Here is a 20,334-nt window from a genome sequence, read left to right on the forward strand (position 1 = left end):
AACAGATACCATGGCAATCCTCGGCGTAGAGCTACCAACAAAAGAGTTACCAACAGCAAAGATTAAGGTGTCTGCCTTCCTAAGGAAGTAACATTAGAAGGAAAACAAATTGTCTGACTTCGTCGAAGTTTAATGCAGTAAAATTCTTTTTGTGTAGATTATTGATCAGTATGGTTAAAAATATCCAATTCTTATGCCAGTTTCGGATGGATCAAACTCTCTTGTCTCTGAGAGTCTAAATCGTTATGCGTCACGAAAGGCGTACCGCATAACGACACAACTTGGTAGAGAAGTTTTAACATGGCAGGATACCTCTCAAATGTAACCAGCATTACTAAGGCGATAACCAACGCTCAAAATTTTCTGATGTTTACGCCGAGATTTGTACCCAGGCATACGGCAAACCTCTGTGCCACGGTGACCTTCCGTGGCCCTTATGGGCATCAGGACTAAACCAACCAGGACGGAGAAGTCACGAAAGATATTGTGGTGTAAGAAGGAAAATAACGCCTTTTCTGAGGAAGATTCGATCCGCATTGTTTGGGTGCCGCCCGGCATAGCGGTGTACTGAGAGATCGGCATGACTTTGGGTATAATAGCGGGTCTCATAGGACTACGAGCGCATTTGTGAAGAATAGGTGCAGCAAGTGACAGTGTGTGTAAGGCTCCAGAGGAAGACGTTAGAAAATTTTCTATGGCAATGACCGGCATTAGCGGCTACAGATTCAGCCACTTACGCACCGATACGATACACGATTTAAAACTGATTAGGGGTATTTTATGTGCAAAATGGAATGCCCGACTTCGGGGTTACTTTTGGATTTAAAGCGCACATCAAGCTGATTTCTTAGGTGTATCTGTAGTTGTGAGGCCACTGCGGAGTTTGTACCCGCTTTGAACGTCTGAATACAAACCCCGCGAGGACATCATAAAAAAAATCAGCGGCGGTTTTTCCTCCTAGCAGGGATACCAACTTGATGCTTTCTGCACTTGATTTGGTGCTTTTTAGGTCACCAAAAAACCCAAAAGTTACCACCTAGCGCCTAACGAAAAAAAGGCTCTAAGTGGACACTTTTTGCATTTTTAGCTAGTCTGGAATTTAATTTCCAACTTGACTTTTAACCCCCGGAGTGCGTGACTATGTATTATCCAAATTGGTTGAAATGTTGTACATGGTGTTTTTTACAACTTCTAATATCCATGCAAAATACAGTCTAAAAAAGCCCGATTGGACTTCTTGAGCCTGTATGGTAAATTTGCCCGTTAAATAGCAGAAGCTTGACAGCACTCAAGAAGTTTGCCCCTGATCTTAGCCCCTAGAGGGCGTAATTGTTATTTGAATTCATTCAAATTGTACACTTGGTCACATGGTTCAATTTGGTCCATAAACTCTATTACTCTGCTTTTAATGTCTTATTTCTTTTATGCATGTCAAATTATTTGACATTTATAACAAACATATAAACTTTTCCATTCTTTTCAATCATAAAAATTTGTTTCCGACTCCCGCAATGACAACTATCCTAAGAAAAGTCAATCTTAAAAAAAACTCAATAACAACATCAACAAAGCAAACCAAATAGGCAAATGCCATCTTTGTGTACAGATTTCGGTACAGATGAGAAAGAGAGAGAGCGAACGAGAATGCCCACCCCACCACATTTCTACTCACAAGGTTGTTTGTTGTTTATATTCCGTTTACCGCAGTGAGGTTGCCACCTCACCTTAGTGATGCGCAAACACAGTGTAAGCATAAAATTCAAGGTGCCAGATGTTTTATTACACCACGGTCGCGCATCTGTATGTGATGACCTACAACAAATTGTATTCAACCCAGGAAGTATAGTTACACGCACACAAGCCACAATCATGTAAAATAAAAACACCCATCAATAATTATTACACATTGAGCACACATTTCCTAATATTAAAGTTGTACCTACGTACATACAAAATAAAAAAAAAACAACGTTTTTGAATTTATTGCTTCCATTGTCATAATGAAATCATGTATGTAACTGAATTATAATAACAACAACAACAGCCGCAATAAAAAAAAGCAACGTATTATCGAAGGGAAACATCATTGCCGTTATTTGATTTGATATTTAAAGGGTAGAAATATAAAAATAATTTTCCTACAGATAAAATGTCTTAAAATATCAAAAAATATGTATAAACCTGGGTCTATCCCATGGCAGTTGGTTGTACGTACCGGGTTGACCCGATGAAGTCCTTGATCGGCAAGAGCTGCAGCCTCAGTGTACAACACACTGCTACAGCAACAAGATCAATGTAGTTAAATGACAGCTATGAAATTGGAAAGTTAGTATACCTTCCATCCCATGGTTATGTTTTCCCTCCCAAACACCTTATTATGAAAGAGAGAAGAAACTTCTGCCCAAGCAATAAAATCACTTCGCATGGTAATTTTAGTGTTTAAAGCAGTTATGGGCGCACTGGCATTATTTCCAAGCTCAAGGCCTTATATTCGTGTGTATATATAAAGTGCTATAGTGTGCGTGTTTGTTTGCCCATCGCTGATTTAAAGCTTATGTTCAGTGAATTTTCACATTAACATATGTTTTTTTTTCTAATCAATCGAACATAACTTTGTGACTGTAAAATAGCGCCTAAATCCCAGGGCGCGTGAGCAAGGTAAGCACTTTTGTTGTTTATTTTAACTTAATGAGTTGATACATTCAATGTTGTTGTTGTTGTTGTTTACAGTTAGCCAGTTAGCTTTTCAATAAGGAAATCGTTTAAATGTTTTTTTACTCTCTAGAGAAAGAATGAGAGAGAGAGAGAGGGAGAGCGTTCTATGGTGATGCTCATTGCCTTTATGCAAACACAAATATTTTCTCCGTTATTGTTGTTATGAATTGAAATGTCATTATTGTGATTACATTGGATGTGGCTTTTGACTACTGCCGCCGACAGGTTTAAGTAAAATTAATGGTTTTTGCTAATTTATTTTGATTTTATTCTAAAAAAATAGTTGCTTTTGTTGACATTTGTGCGATCATTTTTTAGAACACGCAAATATAGGTGATCCCATGGCACTGTGGAAAATTTTCGGGGTTATGGTCTGGGGTTGGGAAATTTCAATTTGAAACACCACTATTCCTTAAGAGAACGATTTCGATAGCCAAAAAGGTCGAATACTTGATAGTGCTCAAGTATGATAAACTGAACAGGAGCGTACTGAAAAGGCTCATCAGAAATTCGTACAAAGTTCATCAATCGTCGCTGGCTTATAGGCATAGATCATAGACATGACGTAGCCTCACAGGATATAGTCTAACGGCGTCAAATCGCACGACAGAGGCGGCCAATCAACTGGACCATTTCGTAAGATAAAACATTCTCCGAACTTGGTTTCCAATAAATTGATTGTGACATTCGCTGTGTGACTTGTGTTACCACATGTCCTCCAAGTCCATATCATCCAATTGGGGCCAAAAATATGTTATCATTGAACGGCAGTGATTCCCATCCACAGTAAAATGCCGGTTTTGGTCATCAATAATGGAGAACAGCTAAAGACGCCGCCAGCCCATACACCGCATCAAACCGTATTTTTTTCGGGATGCAATAACGACTCATGGAGTACGTGTGGATTGGTGTCTGACCAACAACGCATATTTTATATATTGACGAAGCCTTTCAGCCAGAAATGAGCCTCATCGCTTAAAACTCTTAACGACGAGGCCACTGACTCCGAATTTCGGGAGTAAATTTTAATGATTTCATCTCGTTGTTGGCACCCATATCTTTCCAGCATGAAATGACAAACCTTACTGAACAGAAATGTCAAAAGAGCGCCAAAAAATATGGCGTCGTTGGCTGTCCCTGTCGGTCGAATAGGCCGAAACAAGACCGATACAACTAATAGAAAAAATTCAGCACGCAATTGTCAAATTTGCCTGATAAGTTCACCAAAGTCAATCAACACACAAATGTTATCAGTTAAACGACAAGTGTTCATAAATCATCAACAGTTTTTTGTGAACGTTAGTATACAGTTTTTTAAATATTACAAAAATATTTTGTGTATTACTGAGGATGTTGGTATGTTTTACCATTTTGTATGGATTCTGTTTATAACGCTTGATACATGAAATTGAAAGCACGCGTTCGCAACATCTTCATCGAATATGAATATATTTTTATTTTCAACCACGCCTGTTCATGATAATGACACTATTGGTCATTACCAGCGTACATTTCACCATGCTTTTATACCCCATCGTGCTTGAAATCAAGATCTTCAGACCTACCCTAGGTTAGGTTAGGTAAGAGTGTCAGTCCTTTACAGCCTCACATAGAAAATGTTAAGTCCGTTGTGATACCACAGTAGTCGGCATATTCAATAAAAAAATATTGAAATTTTCAATTAATTTTTTAATTGATCCAATAAAAAAAATGATTGAAATTTTCAATTAAGTTTTTAATTGATCCAATTGATAAATGATTGAAATTTTTTGAAAATCCCTATTAATTTCTATATTAGGTACACGGATGTTTACCTACTGGAACATGAACTTGAGGTGCGTTGTTTGAGCAAAGGTCCGTGAATAACTGTATATAAAAAAAACACCCCTGCGAGGATTAGCAGTGTGTTGTGCACTGAGGCTGCAGCCCTTGCCCGGAATCAATCCGAAGCGTAGAACTGGCTGCCATGGTTTTGTTATAGATTTGTCGACATGTGGGGCGTATGGCCGTTGAAATCTCCTATTGAAGTGGACGAAATAGCTTTTAATTGACTTTACTTAAGCACCAAATTTGAAAAATTTTTAAGATTGGAAAAAAATTATTGAACCAATTAATTTTTTAATTGAAAATAACAAAATAACACAATCGTGATTGAAAACATTTAAATTCATAATCGAAACAATTAAATTCATAATCAAAAATTGCAAAAATTTCAATCACGTAACTGTAATTGAATAAGAATCATATTCAATCCAAAAATGTTTGAACAATTAATGTTTTAATTGAAAGCAATTTTATTTTCAAAAATTTTTTATTGAAACATTTTTTGCGTGTAGCAACAGACCAAGGCCTCATGTGGTAGTATGAATGAGATGATGAAATGAAAAATATTGTCTCAGTTATGACCCCATCTATTAGGATCAAAGTCTCAAAATTCCAAAACGCAGCATCTGTCGCCCAGTAACCCATATTGGTTATGCACATCTTAAGAATACTGGCATAAAAGTCTCAGTGATAGGTAATCTGAGAACCTTCTCCACTTTCCCAGAGCACATATCTTATCCACAATGGAAAAATCATTCCTCTATGGAATTATAGCAAATTTGCCCATGAATATTCCCTTAAGGGACAGTCGGCATACTTCTCTCATATCAACGCGTGCTGTCCGATACAAGTTTAAGCTCAATGATGCTTTTTATTGTCGAGTCCGTTCGGCTTGCCGCAGAGCGACACCACTGACTAGAGAAGTTTACATGGCTGATTACTAAGGTAATTGTCTCACAAGTGTCACCAGCACTGGGGAGGAATTACCTCTGAAATTTGTTTTCTGATGTTCTCGCCGGGATTTGAACCCAGGCGTCAGCGTCAAAGATGGAAATGCAAACTTCTGAGCTACGATGGCTACAAATTTTTAGAGTGATATAAAATTTGAACAGTAGAATTATAAGGTTTGTATTTACAACTTTGTTGATGTAAATAAATTTATTTTGTTTTCCTAAAAGAAAAACCATTTTTTATACCACCATAGCATTGGGGTATACTTATTTCGTCATTCCGTTTGTAACAACTGGAAATGTTCGTATAAGGTCACATAAAGTATATATATTCTTGATCATCATGACATTTTAGGTCGATCTAGTCATTTTTGTCCGTCTGTGGCTTGAAATCTTTCACAAATACTTCCTTTTAGTGTAGGTCGGTTGGGATTGTAAATGCACCAAAGCAGTCCATGTTTTGATATAGCAGCCATATAAACAGATCTCCCGATTTGAATTCTTCCGTTTCGTTATGACTTTCTAACTTTTGTACCAACTATGGTTTAAATCGGTCTATAACCTGGTATAGCTGCCAAATAAACCCATCCCCCGATTTTACTCCTTAAGCCTTTAGAAAGCACATTAACCGCTCCATTTGATTTAAATTTTCCAGTGATTTTCTTATGGCATTAAACATACGTTCCAAATATAGTCTGAATCAGTTCATTACCTGATAAAGCTCCCATATTAGCCGATCTCCCAATGTTACTCCTCATGTCATTAGAGGACGTAATTCTTATACGATTTGGTTGAAATGTTACACAATGGCATCTACTATGGTCGCTAACATCCAAGGCAAGTATGGCTCGGATCGGTTTATAACCTGGCAAATGCGATCCATGGTAGATTCGGCCCGGCCGAACTAAGAAAGCTTTTACATGTTTTTCTTTCATTTTCTTTGTTCTGTAAACTGTGCCATGTAGCAAAAAATTGTCTAAGCCATCACGGAAGTTATCTACTCTATATTGAAGGCTAAAAATTCAACCCTGTATGATAGCGTGGGAAAACAAACGATCATTGCTAATTTATATACCCAAATAACACTCCCCTTTGGAAAAGGTGATGTAAATTTTAACAATGCCAATAACGTGATAACTGTGAAAGCTACTCTCAATTAAACCCCACCATTTTCACCCCACCTACTCTATTTCATATGCATTCTCACTCTCTCTCTTTCTCTCTCACTTTATCTATCAGCACCAATCACAACTAATTATAGAGTTGCCATTTATAATACACAAAGCATATGCCCAGATGAAGTGTGCATGTGTAGTGTTGTGGCAACCTCCTAACAATATTCAATAGAAGCCAGTGTGGCTAAAGGCTCAAAACATGTCATTATCCCTGACTATATGGTGTTTTGCTTTTATTGCAGTTTTTTTTTCAATTTCACTTAATTTAAGGCGCCAATAAAGGTTAAACTGGCATTAGAAATAATGACGAGTAAAATGTCAAGTGTTTGTATGTTTTGTTTTGGTTTTGGTTTTTTTCGTGTTTGTTGCTTTTATAGGAAGAAAATAAAATTGTACGCTTGAGTTATGGCAACCATGAGTTTCAATGAAATTTTTGGTTTTTTGAATTATCGATACATGTACATTTCCTCTTTGGTGTTTTCTGTTTTTGCTCTGTTAAACGAAGGTGGGAGTGCAGATAATCATAGTTGAGCTTATATGGACCTTTAAAATATATTATTTCCTTTAAATTAGTGTATTATGGTCTCATCATCATCATCATCGTCATCAGTCGTGAGCTGTTGAAAGTTAACTCAATTGAATGCTGAAGTGGTTATGTAGCCACTTTAATTAAAAAAGTGTTTTGAATTTAGTAATTAAAAGAAACCATATCCCGTATAGTGATCGATATTAATTATGTGTTAAATTCTGTTAGTTGATAAACTCTTATCAAGCGTTGGCATCATAACCTTGTTCCCGTTATGAAAAATCAAAAAGCTTAGAGGTTGCCAGATTAACAAAATAAAAACTAGTTAACAGACCCTAGCAGAGTAGTCGGTTCCCGTTATGTAAATTGAAGAGGCCTTGAGATGCCAGATTATAATAAATGAAAACTAGCTTAAAGGTCCAAGCTGAATAGTTGCCAATTTGGCAACTATGACTTCCCTATAAATGGCACACGATTCAGAGATGCCGCCTTCAAACCTTAAGTTGCTGGTTGAAGCCGCTTCTGTAGGGAAAAAGAGCCTCATTGTAGGAAGTGATTCTAATGCACATCTCCAGATATGGGGAAGTTCGGATGTGAACGAAAGGAGGAGTGAACTGCTTATCGAATATATTATCAGTTGCAATCTGGCGATTTGTGATAAAGGGGGAAAACCAACCTTTATTACCAGGAACAGGAATGGTCCCTCGGCTTAACAGAAAAAAGGCGTATTAGGATAAATTTCGGCACAAATTCTGTACGTCTATCCCTTCTAGACTAGAATCCTTTTCTGATGGCAACTGCGCAGGATATATACATAATGGTCAAGCGGATCACGAAAGCCCTGAATGACTCGCTTGTATCAGCATGTTTTAGTGCCAAGCCAAGGGGCAAACAGTGGACCCCAGAGCTGGTTGGTCTTAGGAAGGAATGCAGAAAACCCTTCAACAGAGCAAAAGCCAAAAGAGCACCAACCAATTGGGACATCTATAAGGCTGAGCTAAGAAAATAATAAGAGCGAGCTGAGAAAGGCTCAGCACAAATTCTGGGTAGGATTCTGCAGCTCAGTGGTGGATACATCTGAAGTCTCTAGGCTAAGGAAGATTCTGTCCTCGAGACCTATTATGGTGGGGTATATTCAGAAGTCAGAGAATGTATGGACAATGTCTAGTCAGGAAACACGTAGATACACATTTCCCGGGAAATTCCCCAACGGACAACGTGGCGCCAGAAGAGATTGTCACTGGTAAGCTTTCGTCGGAGGTTGTTAGCGAAATTGTGTCTGAGCCGAAAATTCCTTGGGCGATAAGTTTCGACCCCTTTAAGTCGCAAGGCCCTGATGATGTATCACCGGTTGAAATACAAGCTGTGTCTGATAGACTGGTTTCCTGGCTTAGGGACATGTACTATGCTTGTATCAGCATGTCATACATATATACCTTTGGGATGGAGGGACACGAAGGTTATTTTCATTCCGAAAGCAGGAAAACCTTACCACATGAAGGCGAAAGATTTTCATCCTATTAGTCTGTCATCCTTTATGCTGAAGACTCTTAAAGGGTAGATAGAAACATATCATAGGGCAAAGATCCCTGGAGATCGACTGTTGCGGCAGCAGCAGCATGCATATAGTAAAGGCAAATCCACTGAAACAGCCCTTCACGACCTAGTCGGCTACAAAAAGGGTTCTCTCGCTGTCAAGGAATATACTATGGTAGCGTTTCTGGACATTGGAGGTACTTTCCATAATGTAAAACCTACGTCAATCATGAAGGAGTTGTAGTTGCTAGGCATCAACTCTACCGTAAGAAAGTTTATTAATAACGTACTTACTAAAGGATGCAAAGGACGGCAGGCTTGGGATCTTACTTTACTTTAATTGGCTATGACAGAACATTCGTTCGACTAGCCGAATGTTGAATAGCGTTGCAAGCACCTCGATCTTCTGCGCTCATTCTAAAATCTCTGACACCAAGTTTCGAGTTGTCTCCCACCACTTGATCTTTCCATCGGGCTTTTGGTCTTCCAAGCTTGGGATCAAGGAATGGTAGATTTCCCAGCACTCTCAGAGATATACTTCAAGAAGCTCTACGTGCAAAAGCAAAGTGAAATGTGTCTGGCAGTAAATGGAGATAAGACGAAACGGATGGTTTCAACTCCCAAAACGCCTTCTACAACCGAGCAGATAAAGAAAATGGAGAAAGTTGGGAACCACAACGTTGAGATAGTCAGCAAGTTTATCTGCTTCGGCACTGGCGTTACCGAAACGAATGACACCAGTTTTGACATAAAGCGAAGAACATTACTGGCAAACGGATGCTCCAGCAAAGAAGTCTTTTGAAGGCAAAAAAACGACCAAAAAAATGCTTCACAAATTTTATAGAGCAAAAATAACAACAAAATTTTATATATAAGAAAAATCAAAAATTCGTATGCTTACCTGGCCAGAGCCATTCTAACATGGGAAAGACTTCCAAGAGGCAACGATATTGAATCCACTTTGAAGAAATTTCTATAAAAATCCGCCCCACCAAAAATATTTGCAATTGGCTTTCTAAAGTTGGTGTTTATTTTTGGCGAAGCGTTCGTTGAAGCGTTGCACAAACTTCAAAACATGAAGCTAGTCGAGGCGGTTTCAATGGCTTTTAATTCTAATTTTATAATTTTTATTTAAAAATAATACTGCATTCAAATTTTTTATTTATAATTTTCTATGGTGTTATTCGATTTTTATTGTCATTTTTCTTTGACACAGCCTATATTTTGTTTGGCTTAACAAAATATTTTCGTTGTTGATGCATATAAGGAATTTCCAGATTCTCAGTTATTAAAATTTTGTTGATTCTTTTGTAGGGGGTGTGGTTTTTTTTAATTTTTATTTTTTGTTTATTTTTTTTTTATTTTTTCTTTTTCTGTCTATGCTTAAGATTTAAGATCAAGTTACAAATCATGTCATTGCATTTTGTTGTTGACGTTCATCATGGAGTTGTTCATATTTTCTGTGTTCTTTTTTTTCAATAAATGGTGTTTTAGCACAAAACCACAAACTTCACAGACCTTTGAAAAAAAAACAAAAAGTAGAAGAAATGCAAATTTTTGTTGAGGAAGGCAATATTGTTTTGCTTAACCAAGGTTATGATTTTTTTTTTATTCTTTTTCCCATTGCTAAAAATTGCTGAACTTTTATTTTGCCCCATTTGTCTGCTTTTTAGAACAATTATAACCATTTTAAATGGTAACCAAAATTTGGTTTGGATTCTTTGTTTCATCTTTGTTGTACAGCAACAAAGCAAACAAAAAACTTTTACCATCATATGATATGGCAATGATAAAGGCATGTATAAGATTTTTCTGTTACCGCTTGGTACGTGATTTCATAAATTTATTTCATGTTCGGATGTATGTGTGTGCTTGCATTTGTTTAAGGTGGCACTCTAGTTTTTCCTCTAAAAATTTACACAAAATTTTTTTAAAAATGAAATAGGAAGACAATTTTCCAATGTTAAATTTTTAGTCCAATGTTAAAGCATTATAGTTTGCCTACCCCAAGTGTGAGAGTGTGAGTGAGTATACTCACTCACACACTATAATAAAATGCTCATTTCAATAATTCCGGAAACAAATTTCAAACCAAAGAGTGTGCATGTATGTGTATAAGCTCATGAGCCATAAGTTGCATGTTAGTTTTGTTGCAAACATCATTTGGGAAAAGAAATCTACTATTTAAACAATCATTTAAGGTATAAGTTTTGTTAATAACATTTCAAAGATCCCAACACGTAACTTAGAATAATCAATGAATTAACTGTTTGGCATTGAAATGTTATAACACAGACAAGATAAAGATATGGCAACACTTAGGCTATGATGTCATTGATGTCAGCGTAATATAGCTTAAAGTAATAAAACGTAACATGACGTACTGTAACATAACGTAGTGAAGCATAATATGGAGTAGGGTAACATATAGTAACATGAAGTAGAGCAATAAGACGTAGAGTAGCTTAAAGGAGCGTAAGAACAGGTAGAGTAATTTAGGGTAGCAGGCAAACGAAAATTTGTCTATGACATTGCCCTTAAGGAACTGGGTAAAACTCCTCACATATAAATGTGAGTGCTGTCCGATGCAAGTTTAAACTCAAAAAAGTAAAAGCGTGCTAAGTTCGGCCGGGCTATATCTTGGGAATCCACCACCATGGATTCTGCTAAACATTTATACAAAATAAATTAAGTTGTAGGGCATAATTTTATTTTACATACCAAACTTCTATCAAACCAGCAAAAATGAGAGCTTCTAGGAACCAAACAAGGTTGATTGAGAGACTGGTTTACAGGGGAGCTATATCAGGTTATAGACTGATTTTGGCTGTACTTGGTACAGTTGTTGGAAGTCATAACAAAACACTACATGCAAAATTTCGTGATTTCGACAGACGAAGGGACATGGCTTTCAAGAATATATATACTATATGGGGTCTTCGACGAATATTTTAGGGTGTTACAAACGGAATGACGAGATTAGTATACCCCCATCCTATGGTGGTGGGTATAAAAAGAGGCCTCCTTTTTAAAGCCGAATCCAAACAGCATGCCGCAGTGCGACACCTCTTTGGGGAGAAGTTTTTACATGACTGTCATCCCAATTTTGTACCGTCTACCATACCATTAGGGGAATACTAATTTCGTCATTCCGTTTTTAGCACCTCGAAATATTTGTCTAAGACCCCATAAAGTATATTTATTCTTTATCGTCATGACATTTTAAGTCGATATAGCCATGTCCGTTCGTCCGTATGTCTGTCGAAAGCACGCCAAAATTCGAAGGAGTAAAGCTAGGCGCATGAAATTTTGCACAAATATTTATTATTAGTGCAGCTTAATTGGGATTGTAAGACCATATCGGTCTATGTTTTGATATAGCTATCATATAAATCGATCGTGGGTCTTGACTTCTTGCGGTTCTAGAGGGTGCAATTCTTATCCGATTTGGCTGAAATCTTGCGTGGTGTGTTTTGTTATAACCTTCAACTACTGTGCAAAATATGTTCTAAATCAGTACATAGCCTGATATAGCTGTCATATAAACCGATCTCCCAATTAGATTTCTAGAGCCTCTAGGGGGCGCAATTGTTATCCAATTTGGCTGCAACTTTGCACACAACGTTTTGGTATGACTTCCAACAACTGTGACAAGTTTGGTCTAAAGCATTCCATAACCTAATATAGCTGCCATATAAACCGATTTCCCGATAAGACTTCTTAAGATTCTAGAGGTAGCAATTCTTATCCGATTTGGCTGAAATTTTGCACATATCGCTTTGATATGACTTCCAACAACTGTGTAAGGCATGATCTAAATCAGTCCATATCCTGATATAGCAGCTGCCATATAAACCGATATCCCAATTGAATTTTGTGAGCCTCTTGAGGGTGCAATTATAACTCAATTTGCCTGAAATTTTGGAGGTGATATTTTTGTACGACTTGTACGGCATGACATATGTATTTGAAAAAGTAATTCAAATAACTTGACTAATGCGATCCATGGTGGAGGATGGATGGAATGAGGAGAGGGCAGTTACTTTGCCCACCATAAATTGTAACCAGAGAATGAAAAAATTGCCATAAAAGACGTTCCTATCTAATGGTAACACTAAAGTTCCACAATGTTACCTTAGATATTTCCATTGAAATTACCTGACAAAGAATTAAATAAAACAAATTAGAAACACCATTATAATAATCGTACCACCAAGTCCATTTGTGTAAAAGTACAAGATATTAAATTCCATTTGAAAAAGTTCAATAGTCACGCCAAACTGTTTCCCTCATTATTTGGTTCTCTCTCTCTCAATATATAAATTTCTCACATTCACACACATACACTCTCAATAATATTCTACTTGATGTAGAGCTGCCAGATTTGCGAATTTTTCGGCATTTTGTCGATTTTTAGCTTCAAAAATAGCAAAGTGCTGATTTTCCGATTTTTACTATAAAAATGGTGATTTTTTAAAAATGTTAAAAAATTGGTTTTTAAGGATGTATTTTTATTTTTAAATTTGAAATTAGGCCATATATTTATTTCCACCAATCAACCGATTTTACATCTTCAGTTCATAAAAGACGTATTTTTTACCAGATTCGGCTAAAATTGGGTAAAGAGAGTTATAAGGCCATTTTTATATAATTGGGTGCTATATTCATTTAGTCATTTCATTTGCAACACATCGAAATATCCATTTCCAACAAAATATGTATATATATTCTATAAAATGTATATATTTCGGATAGTCGTAAAATTCTTAGGTGATCTAACGATGTCCATGTGTCCATCCGGCCGCCTGTAGTCATCACTCCACAGCCTTCAAAAATTTAGATGATGAGCTGAAATTTGTCACAGATCCGTCTTTTTGCCGCAGGTTAAGTTCTTGGAAGGGCTGAATCGGACCATATTTGGATATAGCTGCCATATAGACCGATCTGCCAGTTAAAGGTCTGAAAGCCATAAAATCTGCACTTATTACCCAATTTCGCTGAAATTTGATACATTGAGTAGTTTTGGACCTCCCCAAATCTGACCTAAATATGGTTCAGATGGGTCTATATTTAGCTATAGCTTCCATACAGACCGATCTGTCGATTTAGGGTCTGAAACCCATAAAAGCTACATTTATAAACCTAATTTCGCTGAAACTCCCGCCTCCCGACATCCGATCCAAATATTGTTGAGGTCGGACTATATTTAGATATAGCTGCCATATAGACCGATCTGCTGATCAAGGGTCTGAATCCCATAAAAGCTTTATTTGTTAACCGATTTCGTTGAAACTCGATACATTGCTTTGTTTTAAGCCTCCCGACATCCGACCTAAATAAGGGTCTTAATCCCATAAAAAGTGGATTTAATGCCTGATTTCGCTGAAACTGTTACTTGGATAAGAGTTCTCGGGACCTGAATAAAATATGATCTAAACCAGCCCTATATACGTAGAGATGGGTTTTGACCCTATAGATCTCACTAAGTACTTCAAATCTAAAGTAATTTTAACATAGCTGCCATGAAAATCGATCGCTAAACTTGAAGTCATTCGAGACGTCTTTTGCTTTATTTTGTAAAAATTCGGTATATATAAATATCCCCGCAAAATCCGGTCTAAATCGGACTATATCTCGATATAACTTTGAAAGGAGTAAAGCTAGGCGCTTGAAATTTTGCACAAATACTTCTTACCAATGTAGGTTGGTTGGAATTGTAAATGGGCCATATCGGTCCATGTTTTGATAAAGCTGCCATAAAAACCGATCCTGTTTCTTGACTTCTTGAGCCACTAGAGGGCGCAATTCTTATACGATTTGGCTGAAATTTTGCACGAAGTGTTTTGTTATGACTTCGAACAACTGTGCTCATTGTACTTCAAATCGGTCCATAGCCTGATATAGCTACCATATAAACCGATCTTGAATCTTGACTTCTTGAGCCTCTAGAGAATGCAATTCTTATCCGATTTGGATGAAATTTCGTAAAGTATGGTTCAAATCGGTCCATAACCTGATATAGCTGCCATATAAACCGATCTGGGATCTTGACTTCTTGAGCCACTAGAGGGCGCAATTTTCATCCGATTTGGCTTAAATTGTACATGAAGTGTTTTATTATGATTGCCCACAAATCGGTACATAACCTGATATAGCTGTCATATAAACCGATCTGGGATCTTGATTTCTTAAGCCTATAGACGGCGAAATTCTTATTCGATTTAGCTGAAATGCACATAAAACTGAGCAATGGCTTCCAACAACAGTGCCAAATATTGTCTAAATCAGTCCATAACCAGATAAAGCTACCATATAAACCGATCTCTCGAGTATACTTCCTGAGCTTCAAGAGTGCGCAAATCTTATCCGATTTTGCTAAAATTTTGCACAATGACTTCCACCTTGGTCTCCAACATCCAAACGGCTCCAAGCGGTTTATAACTTGGTGTAGCTTCAATAGCATACCAATTCTTATCCATTACCATTTGTTTCCCTTTTAAGTGATATCGAACAATGAACTTGACAAATGCGATCCATGGCGGAGAGTATATAAGATTCGGCCCGGCCGAATTTACCAGGCTTTTACTTGTTTTTTTTTTTAATTAAAAAAAATTAGTTCCATTGTTAAAACAAATTTTCCCCTTTTTTAAAATTGAAGTTCCGAAAATGCTGTTTTTTTTTTCTTGAAAATACTGATTTTCTTTCAAATCAATCTGGCAGCCCTGATTCTCCTTGATGTCATAAGATATGGAGAGAGCAATGCGAGAGAATGAATGTAAACAATGCTAATAGCATTTGATTGCTATTGTTGCTGAGGCTATTCTATAGGTACGAGTAGTATGTATGTAGTATAAACGTCATACGTTATTATTGAAGGTTCTTCCTCTATTTAACTAAAAGCCCATTAAATTATAAAAAAACAGTTTGTGTTAGAATAACAATAACAAAAACAATGTGCGAGTAGTAGCAGAGGCAGTTGAGGGCAAACGGTCGTTAATCGAAGGGCAAGGTATAGAAGTTTAAACAAACCGTTGGCATGTTTTTTTTTGTTGTTGTTTAAATGAACTTTGTAGCAGATCGAGCATTCACCGATTATCCAGCGAAGAACAAATTCAAGGCAAAGTTAACAATGTGTTATGCTTTAGGTAGTATATACTAATATTGGGACACAAAATATGTTCTATATTGACATTTAAACTAATATTACGAATTGATATTAAAATTTATGCAAAATTTACAGTTTAGCTTACAGAAATTTGTTTAAAATATAATTAAAATTTCCTAATATGACTATGAGTAGTCATAAATGGTCTTATTTAAAACTTCATAATTATTTTTGTTCAAACTTTATTTTCAAATGAAATATTAAGGCAAGTAACAAAATGTTGGGTGGCATAAGTATTTTGCGATTTAAGTTTTTTATAAGAATAAATAAAATATAGAATAATTGTTTAGAGCGTTGAGTGGAGCGGACGTTTCGTTTCCGCAAGAATTTTCCTATAACTCGTAATAGGTCATTATAGGCTGCGGTAACCTGGAAGGCATCCCATGCCTAAAACAACCAGGGCGAACAATAATAAGATGGGTCCAAGATGGCAGTGGTCGACGAGAGAGAAGAACAGGGCTGCACACCTAGGAATAATTGGAGTGGGATAGTCAGTGGACTGTCATTAGTATACTCCGATGTCCTTGCGGAATTTCTTGGGTCGCCTCCAGCTTGTGACGATGCAGGCTGGTCTCGAGGCCGATACAGACTAATTGCCTTCGAGGATCAACACTCAATTGCAATGTATCGTTGTGCGCTAAAAAAGATTGGTGAGATCTGGCCAGGTGCAGCACTAGATTTAGTCAAGAAGGAAGATATTCCTTCTCGACCAATGGCGCATGCTTGGATACCAAGAATTCCCTCAGATCCTGAATCGATACTTGGAAGACTAAGAGAATGTAATCCCAATCTTTCAACCACCGACTGGAAGATTGGATGAGGCTGATGGTGACCAGAGACATGCATTCGTACAGAGAGACATTCGTACTGAACTCCGACTGTCTCGCAGACCTCAGCAGGTCTGAAGCGGTTGTGTCCTACGGATTCAACAAGTTGAAACTAAAGGTTTATAGAAGTGGTGGGGTTGAAGAATCAGGAGACGGCTCAACAGTTGTTGTTGAACACTTGCCTGAGGAACTATCAAACACATCGTTAAAGTCTGGCGGATTGTAAGAGACTAAAATACCCCTGCCACAATCGAGACAGGAAGGGATGGCATCGAAACGGGACCCGACAAGCCCTGTGTGGTTGGGTCATCCAGTTGGACTTGGCTCTAGGTGTGCGCCAGCGGGGAAGTACGGAACTCAATAGTGCTTCGACAGCAGCAGCTAGTGAAGCATCTAATGAGGAATCGTCCACACCGTAAGTGTCCATTGTCCTGAGAAAGAGTGGTTCCACAGCACTGTCCCCCGGAATGGAATCTTGTGAGGATGAACTCCTGGTGGAATCAGAAGACGAGGCTAACACAACAGTGGTGGAAGTTCTGAATCAAGACTATGATCCGGTTTCTACAGATAAATCTCCACCATTGTAAGGCCGTTTCAGCGGCACTAAAGGTCCTCCTGATGGCAGGGGGATTTGACGTGGTTCTTATCCAGGAACCATAGGTGTGTGGACGAATAGTTCGTGAACTAAGAATTCTAGGATTTAAACTACTCAATGGTACGGGCGGGAGACATTGAGCTTGTATTCTTGCACATGATTTTCTTCTTCCGTCGCGAAGTACTGAAGATTTAGCAGTAGCCAGCCTTGAAATAAACAAGTCTCATTATTGGCCGACTTCCCTATACAGCGGTCAAAAAAAGTATTCATCATTCAATGTTTTTTTTTTAATAAGTCTACAAAAGACAATTGGAATAAAAACATATTAAACTAATGATGCAGTAGTGCTTGTGTGATAGATATGTACACAATTTCATTGTTTTTAAAGAAAAAAATAGTATTTATTGGAACAAAAAGGGCCATTTTACAGCTGAACACAAAAAATTAAACAAAAAAAGTATTCATCATTGCAAAAAAACAAAAAAATAAATAACATAATTTAAAAAAATTAATACTTTGTTATTCGACCACCGCGTCTTATAACTTTTTTTAAACGGTTTGACATCGATTGGACTAATTTAGCGGTTATATTTTGGTCTATATTAGTCCATTCCTCCATTATCACCTGTTGCATTTGACTCTTGCTCGAAAAATTGCGCGTTCTCAATTTGCGTTCGAGATGTTCCCAAAGATGTTCAATTGGGTTCAAGTCGGGACTTTGAGGAGGAGTTTTAATGACTTTGGGGCAGTTATACAGCATCCACATCTTGGTATTTAAAGCAGAATGTTTGGGGTCATTATCTTGATAATATTGAAAGTTATTACCAAGCCCAAGTTTTACAGCACTATCTTTTAAATTCCTCTTTAAAATGTCAATGTAATACTTATGATCCATTACTCCATTAATAATTTCAAGATTTCCCGCTCCTGAAGCCGCCATACACCCCCAAACCATTAAACCACCTCCACCATGTTTTACAGTAGTATTTGGTTTTCTGTACACTATGACCTTTCCATCGCACCCAAAAAGATTAAACTTGCTCTCGTCTGCAAAAATGACTGTTTTCCAAAATGATTCGGGCTGTTTTACATACATTTTTGCGAAGTTTAGCCTTTTCACTCGGTTTATTTTATTTATAAAGGGCTTCTTACGTGCAGTTCTTCCTCTGTAACTATGCCTTTTGAGTGTATTTCGAATTGTTTGTGTAGTAACTTCCTTCCCTAAATATTCCATAGTGTTTTTACGAAGAATGGTCGCATTTGTCTTCGGAGTTTTCTGAACTTGCCGCACTAGCCAACGCACATCTCCAACTGAAAGTGCTTTTGGTCGACCAAATCTTGGTTTATTGTCAACAGTTTTCGTTTCTGTCCACTTTCTGATGATGGATTGTATAGTAGATCGTGGTCTATTTAATATTTCACTGATAGTTTTTTGAGTTAAACCATTCCTGTGGTGTTTTATTATCAAAACTTTTACCTCATCAGAAACCTCGTTTTGCTTACGACCCATTTTGACAAAAACTATATTTTCAATGAAATTAAATATTTGCTGTCAAGGGCAAAGCCTCCTTTACTAAATAAAACAGAAAAGGGGGATTCCCAAATAATATTTGAATTTGACTTTGATGATAGCACATCAATGATGAATACTTTTTTTGTTCTGTTTTTGGTGTTATTATATAAAATTGCATTTTTGCGCTAATTAAATTTATTTTTTGAATTTATTTTAAAACATATTACGAAAAATAAACTATTGCATAAAACTGCATTATTTGTTTACTTTAAATTTTCTTCAATTACCCAAAATAAGTGAATTTATTATCAATTTTGCTAATGATGAATACTTTTTTTGACCGCTGTATATGGCACACGATTCACGATGCCGCCTTTAAACCTTAAGTCACTGGTTGAAGCCGCTTCTGTAGGGAAGAAGAGCCTCATTTTATTAGGGTCGATTTGTAATTAAAGGGGATAAACCGACCTTTATTACCAGGAACAGGCAGGAGTTACAAGATATGACCTTTGTATCGAAAGATATAAGTGGAAGAATATGCGACTAGGAAGTGTTGGATGACCACAGCTTCTCTGATCATCGTTATATTAGTTTCAGCCTTGGAGAAAATACTGCAGAAGTGGTCCCTCGGCTAAACAGAAGAAAGGCGGATTGAAATAAATTTCGGCACAAATTCTGCAGGTTTATCCCTTCTAGACCAGAAGAGGGAGTGGAAACTTCGGAGGATATAGACAAAATGGTCAATGCTCTGAATGACTCGCTTTTGTCAGCATGTTCTAGTGCCAAGCCAAGGGCTCTAGGCTTAGAAGATTCTGTCTTCGAAACCTATTACGGTGGGGCTTATTCAGGAGTCAGTGAATGTATGGACAATGTCTAGGGAGGAAACACTAGAACTACTCGTCGATACACATTTCCCGGGAAATTCCCTAACGGACAACGTGGCGCCAGAAGAGGTTGTCACTGGTAAGCATTCGCCGGAGGTTGTTAGGGAAATTGTGTCTGAGTCGAAAATTCCTTGGGCGATAAGTTTCGACCCCTTTAAGTCGCAAGGCCCTGTATCATCGGTTGAACTACAAGCTGTGTCTAATAGACTAGTTTCCGGGCTTAGGGATATATACTCTGCTTGTATCAGCATGTTATACATATATATGCTCGATGTATATACTTAAAAGAAGGATGTAACAAATATAAATTTTTAATATATTTGTGACAATTTTAAAATAGAAGTGTTTTCAACGAAATTGGAAAATGTGCACTCAGAAAATAAAAGAAAGCACCAACTTTGGCGAGTTCGTAGAAGTTTGGCCAGAAAAGAAATAACAAATAGGGACCAAAGTATCGAATTGAAGGGATAATAAAATGGAAATAATTTTAAAATAAAAGTGTTTTCAACGAAATTGGAAAATGTGCACTCAGAAAAAAAAGAAAGCACCAACCTTGGCGTGTTCGTAGAAGTTTGGCCAGAAAAGAAGGACTAAAGTTTCGAATTGAAGGGATAATGAAATGGA

The 20,334-nt window shown here is 37.2% G+C and overlaps 1 protein-coding gene across 2 annotated transcripts in view; it reads right to left on the reverse strand.

Moving 5' to 3' along the window:
- Positions 1–20,334, reverse strand: part of LOC106085921 (protein roadkill) — a 453,420-nt gene that overhangs the window by 346,974 nt on the left and 86,112 nt on the right. The window contains exon 2 of one of the 2 annotated variants that reach the window (XM_059362709.1): positions 9,628–10,244. The exons of the other annotated variant lie outside the window; for it this stretch is intronic. Within the exon in view, the coding sequence (XP_059218692.1) occupies positions 9,628–9,641 (14 nt within the window). The 5' untranslated portion in view covers positions 9,642–10,244. The remainder of the gene's footprint in view (positions 1–9,627; positions 10,245–20,334) is intronic. 2 annotated transcript variants of the gene reach the window in all.

Source organism: Stomoxys calcitrans, chromosome 2, assembly GCF_963082655.1.
Source record: "Stomoxys calcitrans chromosome 2, idStoCalc2.1, whole genome shotgun sequence".
Lineage (NCBI taxonomy): Eukaryota > Metazoa > Arthropoda > Insecta > Diptera > Muscidae > Stomoxys > Stomoxys calcitrans.